This window comes from Equus przewalskii, chromosome 8, assembly GCF_037783145.1.
Source record: "Equus przewalskii isolate Varuska chromosome 8, EquPr2, whole genome shotgun sequence".
NCBI classification, from domain to species: Eukaryota; Metazoa; Chordata; class Mammalia; order Perissodactyla; family Equidae; genus Equus; species Equus przewalskii.
The window spans coordinates 23,156,427-23,179,713 of record NC_091838.1 but is presented as its reverse complement, the minus strand read 5'-3'; the positions used below and the strand labels follow the sequence as shown (position 1 = coordinate 23,179,713).

Genomic DNA, 23,287 nt, shown 5'->3' with positions numbered 1-23,287 from the left:
GGAGTGTGACTGCCCCTGAGTAGAAACAGCTGCTGTTTCTTCTCTCTGAATGGGTGCTGAACTCACCGCCATTTCCTGGAGGGCTTTTGATGCTCAGCATCTTATGAGTGGTAGATTCAAAAAGTCTTGAAAATGTGTTAGTTGGTTTTCCAATGGAAAGCGATAGAATTCCCAACCTTTAGCTGGCCCCCTTGGAACACCCAGATTCCTGAGGGGTGTTTGCAAGGAAGATGCTACGAGTAGTTTTTCCTGAATCTCTGTCAGCTCCAGCTGTGGTGAACTGGGCCGTAGTTGCTCCCCTGTCCTCGGAGCATCCATTGGGGATCCCCTTACCAGCAGCCTCATCCTCTCACCTAGGTCCCACGCTGTCTCCATTCTGCCCCTTGAAGAGGGCGAAGAACTCTCCTCCCTAACAAGAGGGGGCATAGGGCCCTTCTAGTTTCATCACTGGCCCAGTGGGAGGAGAGAAGAGAGGAGAGCAGAGCAGAGCCTTGCTAAGAGGAGATGGTGATAGGAAGGGGAGAGAACTCTACCTCCCGCTCAGGGGGGGACGTCTTAGCTTCTCTCTGGCTTAGCCAGTCAAATGTGATGTGAGCATTTATTGCCTGTATCCACTGTACACATAACTCCCCAAGGAGAGCTGCCTGGGCTGCCTGTTCACCATTACGTGTGTCACACAAGATGTAGGTACTGCTTGATTAGCTTCTTGGTCTCCCTCGAACGCTAAGCTTGAAAACCAAAGCTGTGCTTTCTTTGTTTCTGTTGCCCCTGAATCCGGCACAGTGCAAGGCACAGGGAATTCAGTTAACCTTTGTTGAAAAAATGAGTGATATTTATAGCATCTTGTCAAAGTTCAATTACAACAAATTATAATTACATGGTGGTTCAGGAAAGCCACTCCACACGTTGAATGGAGCCATTTAGGAAAGCACTCTGGCATACCAGAGCAGCAAATCCCCAGGTGGGACTTTCTGAGGCTTAGGAGATCAATGTGTGTGCCAAGCAAAGGTTTCAAACACCACATAATCATAATATGTTATAATGAAACTTTGAAAAGATGGAATAATGTTTAAAAGAAGAGATGTGTTGGGTGCCAACATGATCAAAGAAAATCACAGTTGGGAGAAGAGTAAAAAGTAGAGAAAGAAATATAGGCACAATACTTTTAAAATGTGAATTTTTTAAATGCCCATGTGGTTTCAGGTGTTAACATCTCAGGTTCTGTATACTAGAGCAGGACAGAGACCTCGCTGTTCCACCCAATTTAATTAAACAGATATGACCTCAAAGTAACTTTGGGTATGTTTTATTTAGCATTACCCGTACAGCACAAGTCCCTTAAAATACATAAAATTGCTTTCTTCTGGTTGATCGGCCTTTGCCCATTATGATTTTCTGAAGATCGTTAGATTTACAGCAGTAGGAGCACATTGAAGGAGTTGTAGAAGAGGAAAGGCGAATGAACAGCTTCTGCTGTTAGCTCGGAAGGGCTGTAGATTGTGGCAGCAAGTGTCAGAGAAATTGGATCTGGAGACTGGCAGGGTGAGCTGGGGTGACCTGGGGCAGGGTGGGGACAGCCCCCAGCTTGGCTTGTAGGGCAGGTATTTCAGGAAACTCAGCCAAAATCAGCTCAAGTGTGACTCCATTTCTCCAAACCCATATCCATTCTTGGTTATTTTAGACAATGAAGAGACAGCGCATTTAACTCTTGTGATATACTTTGTAAAGAAGCATATTGGCCCAATGGCCTAAGGTAAAATTGTGTCCATCAAATCCTAAAGAAAATGTATTTAAAATGAAAGAACTTCCAATTTCCCTGCATAAGGCATTGCACTGAAGAGTTATTCACACCTGGTTTGGAATCTCAGTCAGTGTTTCTTACCCCGAGCTGCCTGGGACCTGCCCTAAAATGGTTACATCAGAATTTCTGGGAGTGGGGCAAGGCCATCAGTTTTTGGAAAAACTCCCCAGATGTGAAGGCAGGGCTGAAACCACTGCCTAAGCAGCCTCTGCCTACTGAAGTAAAGGTTACAAATGAGGAAACTAAATAGTCAAAGAAAAAAGCCAAGTATGTGAGTCTTTCAGAGACCCTTAAAACCTGTGTAAACATGTTTATGCTCACTAAAATATAATAAGGAATTCTACCAAACACTAATGATAACCTTTTACATTTCTCTAATTAGTTAAAAGGTAGCATGCAATTAATTTCCATTTGTCATCACTTTCTCGCTAGAAAAGCTTCACGATTGTTCTCTCCTGAGGATCTTTATAAACTGGTTTTGAATTTTTTTTCCCAAGATAATTTACTCATTTGACAAACCTTGAGCTCTTGCCTGTGTAAGACACAGCGCCAAAAGCATGGCAGATGGCAGTCCTGTCCTCTTGGGGCTTCTGTTCTAATGGCAGAGACAGTTGTGAAACAATTCGTCACACAAAGAGTGTCCCATCTAATTTTTTAAGCAGAAGTATGGTAAGTGTTCAGAAGAGGAGAACAGGGTGCTAAGGAATGAAAACCAAGTCCCCTGATCAGCTCTGGGGCAGACATTTAAAGTGAGATCTGAGAGAGCCAGGGTTAGCATCCCAGACCAACAGAACAGTCCGTGCAAATGTCTTCGGGTGGTGAAAGTCATGGTATATTCAGGAAATTTAAGAAGGCTAATGGAGCTGAAGAGTTACCGTTTAGGTAGAGAATGGCACCCCACTCCTGTGGTGGTACCCCCACTCTTGTTAAATGTACACACACTTAGAGTCGTACAACCAACTCCAAGGGTCACAGATCACAAGAGAGGGCTGCAGCAGCACCAAGAGTGAGCCCCAAGTTGGATGAAATGATGTTGAGGAGGGCAAGACAAAACCGTGCAAAGCCTGGTAGGTCATCCTAAGAAAGAGCAGTAGGAGCACATTGAAGGTTTTAAGGAAAGGAGCAATATAATCAGCTTTGTCTCTTAAGAAATTCCCTCTGCCTGTCAAGTTGAGAATGGATTAGAGGGCTGTAAGAGTGAAAACAGCAGAGACCAGCCCCAAGGCTGTTTCCTGCCCAGATGAGGGTTACTAGAGGAGCAAGGTGATGGGGGAGATAAGGTAAACTGGAAAGACTGAAAAGTTAATATAATGGACAATCAACAGGGCCCGGCAACTGACTGGGTATGAGATGCGGAGGAAGCGAGGGGTCAAGGTTGCCTCTCAGATTTTACATGAGAACCTGTGTTTAGGGGTAGTGCCATCCCCTGAGATGGGGAAAAATGGGAGAACCAGATTCGGGTTGTCAGATGGTTCAGAACACATACCAAGATGTTTTTTGGGGTTTTTTTCTGTTTGATCCCCCAGCTGAATGCTCAGACCCTCTTGATTTAACCACTTGGAATCAGTAAGAAAGTATTTGAAGTGATTTGCAATTCTAGTGTACTTGATTCCAAACTCCCAAAATTTCCCGGTGTGAAAATTCCAAAAAGAAAAAAATATAAATATAGAATAAGCCTACATAAATTAAAGTTTCACAAGGAAGGGATCGCGAGTTGGTGAAAGATTACTCAGCAGTTCATGAAGCACCTCCTGACTCTCTGGAACTTTCCAAATATGACCTAGGTGTGCCCTACACTGCCTATAGCTCTTAGGTCCCATCCAAATAATATCTGAACTGCATCTTTAAGGCATGTGCTGTCTTTCCCATGCAAGGAATTTTTTCAGAAAGCTTTAGTTTTATCTCCTGCATAGCCTGTGGGGTATTAAATTAACGGAAACACATTAAACTGTAACTCCTCTTTACGCACTCTCCTTCGGAGTGTTTTTGACCACTGAAGAGAATCAGACGTCCCATATGGATCGTTGCTTACTTCGCTTACCAGAGGTCTAGTTAAGCATCTCTCACTCAATACATTCTCTTTACTTCTCTCTCTTTCCCAAGTGAGTTATTTCTCTTGCAAGTCTCTGTATTTGGCATTATCTGATGTTATATTGGAATATACTTTTCTCCTTATTGTAAAGCACAGTGATAATCTGTTGCAAGAGGGAACCATTTCAGGAAACTGTTAGAAGATTTTTGGTTCCTGAATGGTAGGTTTTATTACTCTGAAGATAAGCTAATGGTGTAATCTACCATCTTGTTAAATCTACACACACACTCAAACAATCGTGAGACTCCAGGCAGCTTAGAAAATCATGTTCTCTCCCGCTCCTTATATCATTATGTTTTTGTTCATGTGCTCTGAAGTCAAAGACAAAGCAAAAATGAGCAATTACCATGTTGTGTAGAAGAAATGAAGGTGAGTGGAAGCCTTTAGTTAACTCCGTGATTCCCAGTTGTCCATGTAGTAGTGATGCAGAGAGTGGAAGGGGCATCTGGTCCTTTCTTGCAAAGGCTTCCTCACCTCTATCTGGCTGTGGAGTTGAATGGACATGGAGTACTGACTACCTGGTAAACATAGTATGCTGATGGCAGTTTCCAGAAAAGTTTGGGGTGCATGAGGGGGTTGGTGGGGAATGGATGTTTAGTTTGTAAGAAACCACCAAACTGTCTTCCAAAGTGGCTGTACCATTTTCCATTCCAACCAGCAATGAGTAAGAGTTCCTTTTGCTCCACACCCTTTTTAGCACTAAATAATGTCCAATTGTCTTGTCACAGTTCTGAAGTTTGGCTATTCTAATATATCTGGGTTTTTTAGTCATGTAAATATGTTCAGTTTTCTAAGTATTTTTTCATGCAAACTTGAATGTGTAGTGTTATTCTTATTCTTATTATTTAAAAGTTTAAGTTCTTATTTATAATCTTTATTATAGGCATATCTCTTTTACAGATTTTTGTTTCCCAAAGTTATCTTGTTGATGCAAATAAAATGGTTCTTAAACTTGGCTTTAAGAAACATTTTTGTGCACTGATTATGGTTTATTAGAGCTATTATTTAAAATCAAGCCCTCGTAATTTAGAGGACTAAGTTACGAACTAGCACTTCGCTAGCACGAAGATAATACAAGGTTCTTGAAACTTTATTATGTCTATAGGACATGACCAGGTTTATAGATCTTGTAAAGTTGGCATCTGCTAAATAATTGAAAGAGGGAGAAATTGCTTATTTCTATAATATAAATATAAAGGTTTACAGCACTGTTTAATGATGCTAGGAAAGATTACTATAATCAATTTGGATGTAAGAACTCTGGATCCAATTTAAATGTCATTTCACTTTACTAATGGTCACCTTGAGTCATGAAGAAGCTCCATGATCTATTTAAGCATATGCAGTTAGCCTCTGGCAAAGTCTGGTTTCTTTGCTTCCAACTCAATGTTTTGTCTAGACCAGTTGTAACAAATTGGTGGTCCATAAACATTTGTGTGCTCCACTCGGTGTTCTCTACATTTTTGAATAATCTGGCAACAACTCTGCCCTCAGACCTTCGTAAAATGAGCCCCTGTTCTAGGTCTCACACTTCAGAGGACCTTCCTCTGGTCCTCCTACAGCTGTGCTCCTCCCCTGGAGGGGCTCCTCCTTCCAGGTTTCTGTAGGGCCGAGGAGAAGGGCCCATCTGAAGTCCATGCTCTCCCCTCCTAGATTGTGCTCTGGCACCCTGCACCCTGGAGTTTCCTGTCCAAATGGTCCCAAGTCCCCTCTCAAGGTCTGTGCGGACCTCTTCCCAGATCTGACTTTCCCAAGCGTGCACAGATAAGCACCTCCAGGCCTGAGACACAACCAGGGGGACACTGTCTATAGGGCACATGGTTGGAACTTAGATGTGTGAACTGGGCTGTCCATCCCTTTGCATGCAAGGCCCCTCCTACATCAGAAGAAGCCAGGGGTGAAAAAAGCAGGGGATGAGATGAGATATTTGCAAATCATACATCTGTTAAGGGATTAGTATCCAAACTGTATAAAGAACTCATACAACTCAACAACAAAAAAACCAATCTGATTAAAAAATGGGAAAAGGATTTGAATAGACTTTTTTTTCCCATAGAAAACATATAGATGGCCAACAGGTACATGAAAAGATGTTAAACATCACTAATTATTAGGGAAATGCAAATCAAAACCACAATTAGATGTCACCTCATGCCTGTTAGAATAGCTGTTATGAAAGACAAAAAATAACAAGTGTTGGAGAGGATGTGCAGAAAAGGGAATCCTCATACACTGCTGGTGGGAGTGTAAATTGGTGCAGCCACTATGGAAAATGGTATGGAGATTCCTCAAAAAATTAAGACTAGAACCACCATACGATCCAGCATTCAAAGAATATGAAAACACTAATCCAAAAAGGTACGTGTATCCCCACGTTCATCGCAGAATTATTTACAACAGCCAAGACATGGAAACAACCTAAGTGCCTGTCAATGGATGAATGGATAAAGAAGATGTGGTACATATACACAATGGAATACTACTCAGCCGTAAAAAAGAATGATATCTTGCCATTTCTGACAATGTGAGTGAACTTCAGGGTATTAAGCTAAGTGAAATAAGTCAGATAGAGAAAGATAAATACTTTATGATCTCACTCGTATGTAGAGTATATAAAAAATAACAACAACAACCAAACCAAACAAAAACAAACACATACATACAGAGGACAGATTGGTGGTTAACAGAGGGGAAGGAAGGTGGGAGGAGGGGAAAATTGGTAAAGTGGGTCAATTGTTTGGTGATGGATGGAAACTGGACTTTTGGTAGTAAGCACATGTAACATGTACAGAAGTTGAATTAAAATGTTGTATGCTTGAAATTTATTTAATATTATAAACCAATGTTGCTTCAATAAAAAAAAGAGAGACAAAAACTCTCTGAACACCTTTGAAAATAAAATCATAATAATAAAAATAAGCAGGGAGAAGGTGCACTCAGGTGCTGGGCTTTGCTTTCTCAGTAGTACAATTGAGCATGGAATTCAAAAGATCCCAAGAACTCTAAATTAGTGTCTGGCCTTCCAAGTTGTCACGAAAATATATTTGTCAAAGTAGGAGCTAGGACATATTTTATTTAGCAATCTTTTGGCTTGGTTTCTAACCATTAAATATTTAGATGTAGGGTATGTGGGCCTCCATTTGTACTCCTATCCCAGGCTCCGCAAATGGTCAGGGCAGACTTGTAAGTCAATGTTTAAACATTGAGCGATTCACATTAGAAATTCCAATTTCTAGCTTTTCTTTGTGTCTAGTGGTGGCTCGCCCTGTAGTCATATCGTCTCCAACAGGCCTATGTTCCCCAACCTGCTTCATTCGTTCACAAATCCTGCCTCATAGGCATTTGAGTTGTCAGCTCTGTATTCTGTATCTAATACTGAATCTGAATCTCCCATGCTCTTCTAGCTGACTAGCACTAGCTATGTGCACTGTCCTGCACTGAACACTGGGAAGACATACATCTCAGCCCTCAAAACAACTTGCAGTTCTGGAAAGCCATTGTGGCAGGTGCAGGGGGAGTCTAGGAAGGGGCTGACTTGCTCAGTGATGGGCAGGAATCTGTGTATTGAGATCTGGAGGAAAAGTCCAGAAAGAGACCACTTAATCGTGATTTTCAACTAGGAGGGGCAGCTTTCCTACTGCTTTAAGAGGCCTTCCTAGTTGCTGTGTGTAAATGGAGATAGATGCTTTTGAATCACCTTTAAAAAAAAAGCTGAAGCAGTGTTTGATTTGGAGTGTAGGTGATTCCGGAAGCCCCCTTTCTCCATTTCCACCATAGAAATCCTTTAACTACAGAAAACATCCCACAGTCAGAGATAAAAATCTTTGAAAATCTGGTTGAACAAGCATTTTGTGTGCATGCATTTAAAGCAGAATCCTCAGTCAACCAATCAAAGAATATGAGTGGTTCTTAATCCTTCCCAGTTTCCACTGCAGAGAGTGGAAAGGATAGGGCCTCTGGGGAAGTGAGGGGTGTTGGGGGTGGGCACCAAACAAAGAAGAAACGTGGGCTGGGAGACAGACTTGGAAGATGCCAAAAGTAGGGCCTGGGTGGACCACATTTAATTCCAGACGTTTGAGGCAAAGGGAAGTTCCTAGGGCAGGCATTTCTTCAAGCAGCTATAGACTGCTGCAAGCAGGTTTTTCTCTCTACCTGATTTACGAAGATTTTTGGGATGTCAAGACATATTTTTGTAGGGAGTACTGGAGTCAGATCCACATACCCTGCTCAAGATTCCTTCAGAACAGACTGCGGACTATGCAGTTAGACACCTGGGTCTAGTCTCTGCTCATCCCTTTGCTGTGTGGTTTTCCGTCAGTGACCTTATTGAGCCACAATTCCTACATTTGTGTTCACTAATGCCTATTACAGGGTTATTGTGAGGGTAATGAGATGGTGCGAGTGGCATATGGTACCTAGCATATGTTAGGTGATCCTTAAATGGCAGCTTTGTTCCTGTCGTTTAAGAGAGCTCAACCCAGATGAAATTCAGCTGGACCAAAATGAGGTCTTTGGTCTGCAAACCAATAAACTCTATGCTCTTCTGAGATGGCTCTAGTCTAGTTAGCAGAGCCATATAAATTGAGAAGAAGTTTCTGTTTTGTTAAGTTTCAAGATTAAACTGGAGGAAAAAAAAATATATATATATATATATATATGTAACATTCTTTTCTTGACAACTTTGCATTAGGCCAAAATAAAGAATATGCGAGTTGTCATTTCATAGTACCTAGCGTGGAATAACAAGCAAAAGCTCTCACTGATGCCTAAAGATTTTGTTACTTCTTGATTTAAGCAATAAATACTAGAGTTGATTTTTCTAATGGATTTAGTCTGTCTTTCAATGATGGCAAATGTGCCAGTGAAGAACACATAAATTGCTACAAATAAATGCATCCATTCAGTATGGAATAATAACTGAAAGGGTCTGCCCTACTTGATGGTATCCTAGCCATTCACTTCATCCATGCAACCCCAAGGTACCAGATTGTCTCCTTTGTAAACTGAATACCCCAAAGGATATTCCCCAAGCCTCATAGAGTTCTACCTTTTCCTGTCCCATGGATTGACACAACTGGCTACCTTGGCTACAGAGAAAGCTCATTAACACAAATGAATGGAAGAGATCTTCCCGGGGACCACTCCCTTGGAGCTTGGGGAGAGCTCTCCAGGGTCAGATCAAGACTACTGTCATAAGGGAGAGAGTTTTAACTCAACTCTGAATATAAGACACAAGTGGGGATTTAAGCCAATGGGCAGGGTGAGGGAATGGATGGAAAGTTACTAAGAGGAACTTGGTTAGATGTCAAGGGTGGGAAGGGAGCAGAGTGGAATTTGATTAGATATCAAGGGTAGAGGGATTCTCAGTAAACTGGCTTAGTTGGATTTTTGCTAAAACTGAGCTCTATAGACCAAGGATGTGGACTAAGGATGAGGCTAGTCAAAAAAAGAGCTCAGAGGTGCCTGACTTAAAGTTTTGTCAACATAGGAGTCCTTGTCAATACTCTGCTTCTTTCTGTGGTAGGAAGACCTCCTTAAGAAAGTGACATTTGACTTGAGACTTAAAGAATGGGGTTAGCCTGGTGAAAAGAAGGGAAAATGGTCTAGACACAGAGGAAGAAAGTGCAAGAGAGAAGCAGCAAGAAATATTCTTGATTCCATATGTTGCTCAGCCTCCCATTAGAGTCAATATTTCTTCCTTTGGAGTGTTCTGCGAGTCTCAGAGTTGTGACAGGCTTACTGGACCTAGGAGTCAGGAACCTTGTTACAACTGTGCAACTAACTGCCCATGTGGTTTGATTGAGTTTCCCTGTATCTGAAATTCATTAAGATAAAGAAGTTATTAGCATTCGAGATGGGATATTATTCTGGGGGCTGTGCTGCACATTGCAGGATATTTAGCATCACTGACATCTGCCCAATAAATACGAATAGCATCCTCCAAACACTGTAAAAACCAGTGATGACCCCCCCCCCGCCGACAATACACATATTACCGGATGTCCCCCAAATAGGAAGGGAGTGATTCTACCTTCAGTTGAGAATCACCCTGTAGTCACAAAGATTCCTGCTAGCTCTCAGTTGTCTCATTTGAATTATAAATCCACTCTGGAAGAACCGGCCTCCATCTTAATCTGCTCTCCCTACAAGCTTCCCCAGTACTTTGATTTGCTGCAGTCAGCAATTAGTTGAGGTATTTATATGTTGCCTCAGGGACAGGAGAATTATGTAGGAGGGTAAGGACCATCCCCAATTCCTGAATGTGGGTGAAGGAGAGAGAAAGTTCCAGTTCTTTCCTCTGGGAATGTTCTGTATGAGGCAGAACCAGGAAAACCCTCCTTGTGCCTTGGTTAATAGCAAAAGGGACAGGTAATAGCCCACCGACTTGCAGCACGCAAACATTAGAGCAGGAGGCAAAAGTTGAGTTAGAACTTTCCACAGCCCTTTTTCCCCTCTTTTCCTTTTTGGAAATTAAACTGCTGTAGTCTTTTACAATCTCTGAGATTTCGTTAGGATAAATATAGGCAATGAAATTCTCTTACAGCAAAATCCCAAGTCCTAAAATCTTGTATTTGCTATTTGTGTGAGTATTTAAAATATATAAATTATGTATCTATATACATATGTAATGCATTTTCCAAATTCTGTTCTGCTATTCAGGGTAGGATATTTTGGACCTATGCTGAAGATAAATGTATGTTGATGTTTTACAGAATCTCCTGCAGTGTAGCTACTGTTAAGTGGCAGCAATAAATAATAACCGCTGGCTCTAATTGCTTAGAGAATTGCCAAGTGATCATCTGTGATGTAATTAAGTAAAAGAAACCAGTGTTGTCTTTAACCACCTCCATAAACCAATTCCCCAGAGAGGCGTCAGAGCTTCCATGGGTAAAGTTATCTTGTAGGCAAAATTAGCCCTCCAAGCATACTGCATCTGGGGTAGGAAAAGTTAACCAATCCTTTTGTTGTTGTTGTTGCTGCTGTTGAAGGAACTATACTGAGCCTATGTTTGTTTTTTTATTAATGTATTAAATGTTGCCTTTTGTTTTGCTTCTGATTCCTAGAATTAAACAGGGTAAAAATAAGGAGTCTCGGTTCTGACTGGGGCCCAGTAAGTGGGTCCATTGGAGCTCCCAGCCCACTGGTTTATGAAGAGAGTGTATGTAGGCAGAGGGCGTTACCATTCCTTAGTCTCCATGGCTGGCCTGATTTGGGCTGGGTTGGGGCCCAGTGGGTGGGCTTGTGGGCCCTCTTCTAGGAGAATTCTAGGAACTCCCACATCTCTGTTCTGACGTGTGTGGTTCTGCCCGTTAACTACTATAGGCACAGCACTCTAGGCTCTAGCTGTCTCCTGAAGCTGCCAAAGGGGATTTTTTCTCCTGAAGTTAAGCACATATTCAGTTCTAGAAGAAGTGTAGGTGAGATTTGCAGGAGGCTTTGCCACTCTGGGACATGGAATATATTTATCCTGGTTTCAGAAGGAAGATCAAGCTGCTTGTCATTATTGTGATTTGTGAACCATTGCTAAGTATTATAGGAATTCATCAAGACCAAAAATCCTTCCCATCAGACTTGCCTTCCTATTGCCAAAACTCAGAAATGGTGTAAACAGTGGTAAGGGTTTTCTTGAGCCTGGTAGCTGTGAAGGTCATGGAAGCCTTATATCTTTCTCTCTCCAAGAATCTGATAACCCTGAGGTGTTTTGAGGAAGATGAAACAGTTGAAGAGTGATAGCCAGACTGAAGAATGTCTACCTGGAAACCAGCCAACAAGCTGCATTTCTGTCAGGGAGGCTTATAAAGCTATCCTGAATATACTACTAAGAAAATAAGACTTCTCTTCCCATTACATAATGATTTCCTGTGGCTCTCTCCTTTTAATCTTTCATAAATTTGATTCCTTGCTGCTGTTTCAGTAGCTTATGATTAAGAAGGCTAGAATTTTTAAAAGGGGAAAGATAAACCAACTTTGAAAACTTCAATCAGATTGTAGACTCTCTAAATTCAACCAGTCTCTGTTAAATCTTCTGATGTGAATTACCCACATTCTTCAGGATTGAGACTCCTAGTTATAGGCAACTAATTTTAGAGCCTTAGGACTTCTCTTGGTTTTAAGATCTTGTTATCCTGACAGAATATATTGATCTCTTTATTAAGTAGATAAGTTTGGAGTTTTCATTAGAGGTAGGCAAGTTTATGAATTAATTAAAATTATGAGATGTTGTTTGCTTCCAACTCAAGTCACAGGTGTGTCTTCCATGAAATGCAACATCTATAGAGTTGTTTTGCTAATGTAATATTTAATTCAAGTTGCCTTGCACACTATTATCAGAGTTTGTGGTTTCAGAAAGGAAGCTCTTGGATTTAGGAGTGATTGCAATACATCACCCAGAAAGAAGGACCTCAGGAGGGTAAAATCATTCAAAGTAATGTAATGCCATGGGATGGATGTTCTCCTAACATGCCTTCTCACCTTATTGTCCAATTTCTTATCCTGAAAATGATTTTACAGTTACAAGAACCAGATAGGCTTACAGGAAAGGATATTCCATTTTAGCAGTGTCTAGTACCTTACCATGAACCCCATGAAATATCTATAAAAGTCAATTAAATTCCATTGGAAGCAAGAGTAATGTGGCCATCAACATTAATTCACTCACTTCAAGAGAGATTTTGCGGTTTGTGACCCTGATTAGGGTGATACGATCCTAGCTCCGTGCCTAGTATTTAGTATTAAGTGCTTTTTTTGCATTCTTGAGACTCTTCCTAGTTTTTCCTTTTCTGAAGCTCTTCAACCAAGGGAGTTAACAGAATAGACAAGCATGAAATTAATTTTTCATAGTCGTTTAGTAATGGATGGAATGCTTATAGCTCACTTCCTTTGGGGTGTTTTTTTATACTTCTTTTGCTGCTCCCTATATACCCTGGCCCAGTCTACATCCAGAGAGCGGCATGAAATAAACCTCTTCCTCACTTACATTTAAGGCTGCCTTAATGTGGTGTTTGGGGGGCCAGTTTCTTTCCAATGGGCTAAGAATCTTGTGGCATACCAGCCTTCCTATATGTGCACATCTATCTAGCATTTATTATTAACTGTTACAGATTGTCATTTTCTTACTGTCTCCACTCATCTCCACACTAAGCTTATGTAAATGCAGACATGGCCCTCTCCTAAATCAAAATCAAATCTTAAAGCCCAGTTTTCCTTTCCAACTCTTGGATACGTGGTTCTCAGTAGCGTATTGTTCTATAAATATGAGCCATGATGGAAAAAGTGCTTAAGGCCCCACATCTGACATCACTGCCCATAGAAATGAATATGAGAGGCGTCAAAGAGGAAAGAAATTTACCCACTAGTGCTCCCAGAGTGAGTTTTGTCTATTTTCAGTATTTCAGAGCTTCCATTGGGTTGGTTTGAGAAACCTGCCTTTGTTCCTTCACTAAGAACCATTTGTTGAGCATCTACTATGTATGGTTACTGGTGATTTCCAGGAATTAAGAGGCAAGTTCTACACACTCCCAGCTCTGATGGAGCTCATAGTCTAAGCTAGAGAGGCAAGGGGACCCTTCTTATGAATAGGACAGGATGTATTCTCTCCTGCAGACATAGCATGTGCTTATTTCATCACTTGAGTGTCAAGAATGCAGATCCCACACAACCATTCACTTCTAGGCACCCCTTTGACAGCTCTGATGTCAAGTCACATTAATACTAATGTTAATATTGTATGTTGCTGTCCTTGGTGCTGACTCTTACTGTTGTAAGGACTAGATTCAACCACAGCACTCCTGACTCATTTCCTACCCAATAGAGTTCCTTTTGTCCTTAATAGTACTACTGTCCTTCCTCTCTTCAAATCTACATCTAATCTGTAACTAAGTGCTGGGTACTGTCCCTCATAGTTCTTCTCATATCTCTATCAATTCCATTCAGCTCTCATCTGGTGTATTGCAATCGCCTCCTCCTAATTCCACTGCGTGGCTCCAGTCGCCTGACTCCAATCCGTATAAGTCCTGTTGCCAGCCCAAATCTTCCTAAAGCATAATTGCCATTGCTTCCTTCCTCTGTGTAAACAGCCAGCAGTTCTCCCAGCCAGCAGAATAAAGATGGATCACAATTCTAACCTTATTTCTACATTCCTTTTCACTTGTCTCCTGGTACAGGCAAACTTGCCATTGCTGCCAATACAGTAGTTTCTACACTCTCAGATCTTACTTTTTATGTGCCCCTTTCCTTCTATGTTCAGTGTCCAAACCCTCCCATTCTTCACAGCCCAATTGAAGATGTTCTGAAACCCCCAGCCATAAGTGATCTCTCCTTATAACTCCCAAGCACTTTGCAATCCCTATTACTTTCTACCTGATATCATATTCACTTACACATTAATGAAAAAAACCACCATGGCCATCAGCTCCTTCTGTGGATTAGTATGAGCCAGTTGCTCTGCTATGGCTTTGTGCACATTATCTCACTTTATCATTACCAGTGAGGTAAGTGTTATGATCTTCCTTTTACAGATGAGGAAACTAAACTACAGAGAGATAAAGTAACTTGCTAAGCTCACATAGAACAGCCAAGATTTGTCAGAGTCTGCTAACTCCAAACTCTTTTCTTTTAACAATTATACTTCATTACCTCCCATGTACATATTTTTTAATGTCTCCTACCAGTTTCCATTTACTAGCAGAAAAGTAAAAAATACCCTCTTATCTTATATGTCTTCCACAAAGTAGAACTTTGTTAAATCTTTGAATAAAAGCCTCCTGAGCCATTATCCAGTTCCAGGTATCTAAATATTTTTAAAAGAAGACATTGAATGATAAGAAGTTGCATTAACTTTTTAAGTGAGCAGATAGATGCATTTGATATTAATTTTATTCTATTCAATTCCTGGGAGAATTTAGAAGCACTTGGACGAAATGTGATAAAATATTGGCTGTAGTTATTCAAACGATATTTTCATTTAAAACAAAAAAAACCTGAATGGAGGCAACTCTAAATGGTGAATCATTGTAGGTATACACACACACATGGTTTATACTCTTGTTCACCACAGAAACACAAACAAGGAAGAATCCTGGCAGATTGGAATTTGAAAGCTTTGGTTTCACTGTCATTTTGAATGGTTGATGTGAATACTTTGCATTCTTGTGTCTCTATCCAGAGATGGATAGGCCTGTCAGGTTTGGTCTAGAGAAACACAGCCTCTTACCTTCATGCTTTACTTGAGTGAGAGAACACTGTCTTCACCAATTTTGTTGCTATTTTCTCTCTACTAGCTCAAAATCAGGGCCCTGTCCTTAGACAGGAACATTGCCCTCTGTGTTCTGTCCTCAATAAGCAAATAGCTGAGTTGGAGGTGGGTTGGGGCTGAGGATGGCCGCCCCATACTCTTCCCATATATTGTTGTCATATTTGAGAAGACAAACATTTGAAATGACTATGCTTATTTTTCTAAAATATACACCATGTTAGTTGAGGGTCTGTGACCCAAACTGAGCCAAAAATTCAGAAAGAAAGCAATATACTTTAGCTTGCCCCTTATCTAAAACTCCACACATGGGAACTGAGCCTCATGCGTTATGTTTGAATAATATTGAATACATTATTCATTGTTTCTGATGCTGAGGCTTTGAGAGACAGATATTCACATATTAGAACTAATAATAAATCAATAGGCAACTAATTATTCTGGTGTTACAAGGAATTATATATATTTTATATATATATATATATATATATATATATTTTTTTTTTTTTTTTTTGAGGAAGATTAGCCCTGAGCTAACATCTGCCGCCAATCCTCCTCTTTTTGCTGAGGAATACTGGCCCTGGGCTAACATTCATGCCCGTCTTCCTCTACTTTGTATGTGAGACGCCTGCCACAGCATGGCTTGACAAGCAGTGCATATGTCTCCACTGGAGATCCAAACCGGCGAACCCCAGGCCGCTAAAGCAGAATGTGCGAACTTAACTGCTGTGCCACTGGGCCGGCCCCAGGAATTATATTCTTAAGCTAACACCAGACCAAAAGTTTTCTTTACTGACAAGAATAGGATAAAATTAATAGAGATCAAAAATTAATTGCAAGGTTTTCTTTTCTTTCTTTCCTTTTGCATTCTTTCTTTCTTCCTCCTTCCTTTCTTCCCTGCTTTCTCCTTCCCTTTCTCCTCTTGATAGTATGAGCCAAATCATGTGAGGCAGGATTAAGTCCCAGGCTTCTGTTCTCTGGGTGATCATTCCCGCTGAGAAAAGTAATTGTCTAATTTGACTTTCCAGCTAACGTTCAGGGTAGTGAATTTAAGATGAAGCTCTTGCAAATATTAATTCTTACAGCAAAGCTAAACACTTTGGTTAGTATCTTCCTTGCACCTAATATTTTCAGAACTCAAATAATTTTTAAAATTTTCCTTGATTACCTCATTGATAAATATGAGTTCATTTGCCTAGATCCACAATGACACACAGAGACCGTCCAGCTAAAACCTGATTCACATAGGAATTACTAGAACACTTTTAAGAAAATACCAAAATTCCCATTCCAGACCATTTTGCAAAGACTCTCAGCCCTGGAAGAGGAGAAAATAGGTTCTCTGGTACAGAACACAATTGAATTTTGCACATTTCCTATTGTCCTCCTGCCATCACCACCATGAAAGCAGTGTAACCAAGATGGGTAGCCCTATAATCTGTGCAAGTGGAAGACTGCCTCCTATTGGGATCTACTTTCCAATTTACAAACCTCCTTCACACATATCATGTTGCATAATTCTTGCAACAACCCTTTACATGGAGGACGAGGAAATTATCCTTGCCTAACTTTAGTCTTCCACACATAGTTGCATGCTTGGTGTGTGGCAGAGCCAAGATGTCAAAGCCCTTGAGTACAGGATCTTTTGCCACTTGACCAAAAGAGGGTTCTTCCTATGTCCAGAGGCCAAAATGCGTCACAGAACTTGCAGAGGGAGCATGTGCTCCTCTCCATCTTGGCTCAGGCATCATTATCAGATAAGGGGCAAAGTATGCTCGGTAACTGGGAAAGCCATGCCATGGGTATTTTAGTCATTAACTTTGAAAGAAGCTTCAAATGGGATGGAGAGATAAAGAAGCAAGCTCAGATGCAATGTTTCTGCACGTATGAATAGGTATTTGGTAGTGCACTATCTGCAAAACTACTTTGTGGTTTAAGAGGGACCTTAAAAAATTCTGAAGAAAAAATTATAAACAATGATATTGAGTGTGAAGTTGAAAGTCAAGACAGAACTGGCCAAAGAGCTTTGACTACTAACATTAACAGACTTCTTACTATTATATGCAGAAAAGTTAGAATAGGATTATGCTCTGTGATTTCAGAATTGACTAAGAGGCTTCCACTGCTCCTTCTGAGAAACAGTGTCACTGGCAACCACATTGTATCTTCACGTGGTTATCTGATTGCATTTAGCCTCTTTTTTCTTACATGAATCTAGCCCTGGGATCTGTATTTGGGAATCTCCACTAAAAATTCAAAGAACAAAGGAGTTGCTTCTTGAAACTTAAATATCTTCTCATTGGTCAAAGACTTACTATTTTCCACTATTTTGTATCTCATGTGTATTACGCTGTTGACTTAGATTTTAAAGCCTTCGGTAACAATGTTGGGTGCTCAATTCATAAAAACATTAGTAGAACCTATGAATGAGTCACTATTCATAATCTCTAATTGCTCATAGTATAATAATGAACCCCCTGTAGATAAACTATTAATAAGTCCTAATTAATAAGAAATTATCCTTTTTTGGGAAAAGTTGAAATTTTCTGTTTTCTGACAATAAATTCTTTACATTTCCTTGGCAATTTGCAGTTCACATAGTGCTTTCACATATATTATCATGTTTGAGCTTTTAATTATCAATCTAAAACTGATATAATCTAGAACTGATTATATAATTGCTACGCAAATTATAGAAAAGGGTTAAAGAAATGTAAATATCCATTTGACACCTGTTAGTTCATTTTGATATAAGTGCTAAACTACACTGATAGAATTGTAATTGTAGACAATACAGAAAATATTTTTTTTCCTCTGGGTTATTTGAGTTAAACAATGTATAGTCTAAATGAGTTGGTAGAATGAAGAAATTCTGGAAATTTCTTCTTCTGTTCTCATTTCCACTATTTTCATGAAGTTGCTGAGTTCTTTACGACCATTTTGGTTTGCTTAGAAATCTTGTTAGGAGATTATGGAAACTTACCCTGGCAGATAACAAACTCTAGCAAGCACTGTTTTAAAAAAAATATACTTTTTATTTAGAACAATTTTATATTTACAGAATTATTGTGAAGATAACAAAGAGAGTTGCATCCAGTTTCCCTTATTATTAACATCTGATATTAGTATAGTATATTTATTACAACCAATGAACCATATTGATACATTATTAGTCACTGAAGTCTATACTTTGTTCAGATTTCTTTAGTTTTTAACTCATATCCTTTTTCTTTCCCAGGAACCCATCTAAGACAACACATTACACGTAGTCTTCATGTCTCCTTAGGCTCCTCTAGGTGTGATAGTTTCTCAGACTTTCCTTGGTTTTATATGAACTCGACAATTTTGAGGGGTGCTGGTCAGGTATTTTGTAGAATGTCCCTCAACTGGAATTTGTCTAATGTTTTCCTCTTGATTAATCTGGGGTTATGGTTTTCTGGAGGAAGATCACAGAGGTAAAGTGCCATTTTCATCGCCATATCAAGGGTAACTACTATCAACGTGATTTATCCCTGTTGATGTTGACCCTAACCACCTCACTGAGGAAGTGTTTGTCAGGTGTATCCACTGTAAAGTTACTTTTTCCCCCCTTTCGATATTGTACTCTTTGGAAGGAAGTCACTATGCTCATTCCACACTTAACGAGTCGGGGGTTATGCTCCACTTCCTTGAGGGTGGAGGAATTATGTAAAGTATTTGATCTGGTAGTATTTTAAATTGGAAAAAGCTGGGAAGATTTCATGGGCCAAAGAAGTCATAAACAGGAAAGAGGAGAAAGATGAGGAAATCCTAAGGTGTGAGGTGGGGTCACACTCCTCAACAGGGGTAAAGCCTCATCACTTGAGACACATTCCATTCAACTTTTCTGGGCCCATCCAGTTCCTCTGGGAAAGTGAAGCATTCGAACATTGGAGATTATATTGAAGTCCAGAATCCTTTTACTTTTCTCCTGGAATCATCTCATGAATATATTACTTCATTCACTGCCAATGCTTATCCTATAATAATAAAGTTCTGGTCTTAAAAATATGTAAAGTGGTTTCCAGGCAGAATTCAGTATGTTTTCTTGGGAGTGGATACCAGAGGATATGTGATGGGAAGAGGTGCTATCTCTCATTTATGCAGGAGTAAAATGAGGTAGTGAGTAAGTGATTTGCTAAAGATCTTCATAATCAGTGATTTTTATCTTCATCATTCAACTAAAAGTGCTATCTCAAAACTCTCCAAAGATTTATATGTTGTCAGATACAATGTCCTTTCTCCTTCCTTATTCTCCTTTTCTTTATATTGCATTTGACTTGGTTAACTACCCCCTGGTATTGGATTGCTATTGCTGTGTAACAAACCATCCCCAAAGTCAGTGGCTTAAAAAAGCAATCATTTATTATTGCTCATGCATCTGTGGGGCACCTGGAGTTTATCTAGACTGGTTTTAGCTGAATGGCTCTGCTCCTTATGACGATCTGCTAGTTGGCTGGGGAGTCACTGGTTTGTGTGTTTCTCATTCTTCTTTTCAGTCCAGCATATTAGCTGTTGCATGTTTTTAGCAAGGCAATGGCAGAAGACAAGAGAACAAGTAGTAACATCTGCAGTGTTTAAGAACTAGGCTTACAATTAGCATGTTGTCACTTTTGTCACATGCCATCAGTTAAAGCAAGTCACAAGGCTAAGTGGCAGGAAATATTCTATTGTCAATGAGGTCAACATATAGCTGATGTGTGGATGCTCAGATAAGTGAAGAACTGGGATCAGTAATGCAATCTCTTATACTCTTACTTCTTGAAACACTCTTTCCCACCTGTTTTTTCAAAACAAAATACTATTTTGATCCTCTCACCTTTTTTTCCCTTAATTCTTCTTCCTTCAACCTCAGTACTGTAAGTAGGTTTTACCTAAGGCTTAGTCTTTCAGTCCTTATTTTTCTCCATGTTTGTGCTCTTCCTAAGAAAGCTTATCCAGTATTAGATGCTCTAATTCCCTATGGTCATTTCCAGTCTTCCATTGAGCATTTCCATATTTCCATTTGGAACTGCCTAAACTCATAATCTTTGGTCCCATGTTCCACTTAAATCAATGTTTCTTCCCAATATGAAGCTGTATCTCTAAAAAAGACTTGGGTTTTTATATCATGTTTGTTGTGAATGAAAAAAAAAAAAACAAACAAAGCCCTAATGAGAGCTTATCCTACATTAACAAGAATTTGACATCTCTAAAGGTTAAAGGAATTTATCTGAAAGAAAATAAGGATAAGAAGAGTATTAAAAACCACTTCCTATGAGAAGTGGTTAAAGTTACTAATAATTTTTTTTAATCTAGAGATTATATAGGGTTTCATGACTTCCATGTTTACATAATTGCAAGTGTGTGGTGTGGGAAGACCTGAGGTTTTTTATTTGTAGCAAAACTACACCCAATGCGTGGATTTGGGGAGCAAAATTTTAGTTTGATATAAGGAGGAAAGTTTTAGTAAGAATAACTGCACAGAAACAGAATGAAGTGATATATTTATTTTTCACTTTTGTTACTCCTCTCTCCTGAAATGTCTTACTCCCCATTCTCCCAATTATCCATCAAAATCCTATCCATCCTTCAAGGCTTATTCCATGCCTTCATCCGTTCATAAATTCTTCTGTAACTACTAAAGTTTTATTAATCTCTTTCAAATCATGTTACTAATCTCCCACCCCACTTCAACTAAATTAAGGGCTCTTTGAAAGTAGAAATATGACATACTATTTTATAACTTCAGGTATGAAACACAATGCTGAGCTTATAACAGGCATTCAGTAAATTCTTACTTGTTTACTGCTCGATCACAGATTTCCTGAATTCTAATCTGGAATCATTAGATTTGGTTAGAATTTGAGCCAGATTGAAATGGTCAAGAATCTGAGCAGTTTACGCTGATTTCACAAGAGGATATGGCTTCTGATTTTAATGATAGCCTGAAGGAAGTAATAGTTTTGGCATAACTTGCCATCCAAGCTTATATTTTCCTACTTACCAAAAAAAAAAAAAAGAAAAATTCAATAAATTCAGTAATTTATAGATCCTTTAAGATCTTACATTTATAACTCAGATAATTTGTTGGGAGAATTACCAAAATGAATATGCCATCATTTTTTCATGTCTGAAAATTATTTAAAACAAAAATCAGCTGGTGAATGGGAATATATGACATTGGAGAAACACATGCAACACTGGAGAACTGTCGCTCTAGTTTGTATTCAGGTCTGCCTGTTGTCATAGTTACTGATGTACTCAAAGCAATTTCCTTCCAAAATCATACTCTGTACACCTTCAATGAAAATAAGCTATTCTTCTTGCTGTATTCTTCTCTATCCATGAATTGAAGCTAAAAAAAAGCGTCGATTGCAGCGTCAATTGTTTTCACACTTTTAGCGAGATTTTAAACTTATTTACAAAAGGAATAAGAAGTTTAATCAAAATAAGTGTCTACGATTAAGGTCTCACCTCATTTGTTCAGCAATGCTTCATTAAGTAGCTAGGTACTGAGGACTCAGTTATGATTATGGTCCAGTCGCTGCCCTAGAAGATATTAGAGCTCTGTGAGCGAGAAAGATGTGTAAGGGATGCATTTCAATGAAATGCAATCAGTGCTGTGGTAGAAGCAGAGCATAGAGACCCATGAACACAAAAGAGAGACACTTGGTAAAGTTTGAGGTGCTGGTGCAGTCAGATCAAAGAGATGCTTCCATCTAATTAGTCTCAAAGTATTGATCTATGAAATTTAGAAAATGTATGTCCTATCCCTTTGGGTACAGGACACTGATGTTACCCTGTAGGCTGGGCTCACAGAGCAGTGGAGCGAGGAGGCCAGCACTGTTACACACAAAGTGCCATCACCCACTAATACTCATGCACAGCCTCTCCTCTCTGCTCTGGCTGCAGGAACTCCTTCACAGACATCCTCCGTGCCATCCTGCTGTCATTGGAAGTCCTTATTGAAGATCCGGAGCTTCAGATAAATGGTTTCATTTTAATTATAGATTGGAGTAATTTTTCCTTCAAACAAGCCTCCAAACTGACACCTTCAATCCTCAAACTGGCCATTGAGGGGTTGCAGGTATGTTCAACAATTGTACAGTACAAGACTCTGTGTGACAATGTAGTTTTTTCTTATTGCAACCAAAGTAATATTCGTCTTTTAGAGTGGAAAAAGAAAACTTAGATAAAATTCACCTGTGAATACTCTGTATTTTTACTCAGCCTGAGTTTAGATGTTTGTTTTTTTAATTAGCTTTCGTTTTCATTAATAACTCTAAATTACTGTTACCACAGGCACAAATTACCTGCTGCAGCAATTACAAATAAAGCTCAGAGATGTTTAGCCCAACCCATCTGAGAGTTCGCAAAAATTAAATCTAGGAAACATCTTCTTTATGAGCATGTTCTATATAGAGGGGGGATGGGGGCTTTCCAGGGTCTCTGGAAGCATCTTTGCACTCCCAGAAATGCATCCTGCGGATCCTCATTTCCCAGAATGCAATGTGCAGGTCTTTGTACTAAAACAGATCACTTCAGTGTAAACAAAGGAAGCGATGAAACTCTGCTTCCTGTTTGTATGGCCACTTGTCAAAACTTTGGGAAGGGGTTTTTGTGCTGTGTGGAGGTTAGTCAGTCTCTTGAGGTCCCTTCTACTTTTAAGGACCAGCGATTCTGTGAAAACAAACTCAGAGAGCTGATGCTGCTTAGCTTCCTGGTAATACATTATTATAGGACAAAGGTAAAGGCAGGAGAAAGTCAAATACCGTATGATCTCACTCATAAATAGATGATAAAAACAGCAACAATCACGTAGAGACAGAGATGGGATTGGTGGTTACCAGAGGGGAAGTGGGGGAGGGAGGAGGGCGACAGAGCTGATTAGGCACACGTGTGTGGTGATGGATGATAATTAGTCTTTGGGTGGTAAACACGATGTAATCTACACAGAAATCAAAATATATGATGTACACCTGAAATTTATATAATGTTATAAATCAATGTTACTGCAATTAAGAAAACAACAGTAAAGGCAGAGTTCAGAAAGATTTAGAATCAGCATAGGTAAAACTCATGTCCCTTCTTAATTTTATAGGAAAATTGACTCAATGGAGTGACCCCTGCCTCTAGAGATGGC

General features: G+C 39.6%; 1 protein-coding gene across 1 annotated transcript in view; it reads left to right on the top strand.

The window, feature by feature from the left end:
* CLVS1 (clavesin 1) overlaps positions 1-23,287 on the top strand; it is a 177,397-nt gene that overhangs the window by 52,954 nt on the left and 101,156 nt on the right. Inside the window, exon 3 of the mRNA XM_008514824.2 lies at positions 22,057-22,231. Within this exon, the coding sequence (XP_008513046.1) occupies positions 22,057-22,231 (175 nt within the window). The remainder of the gene's footprint in view (positions 1-22,056; positions 22,232-23,287) is intronic.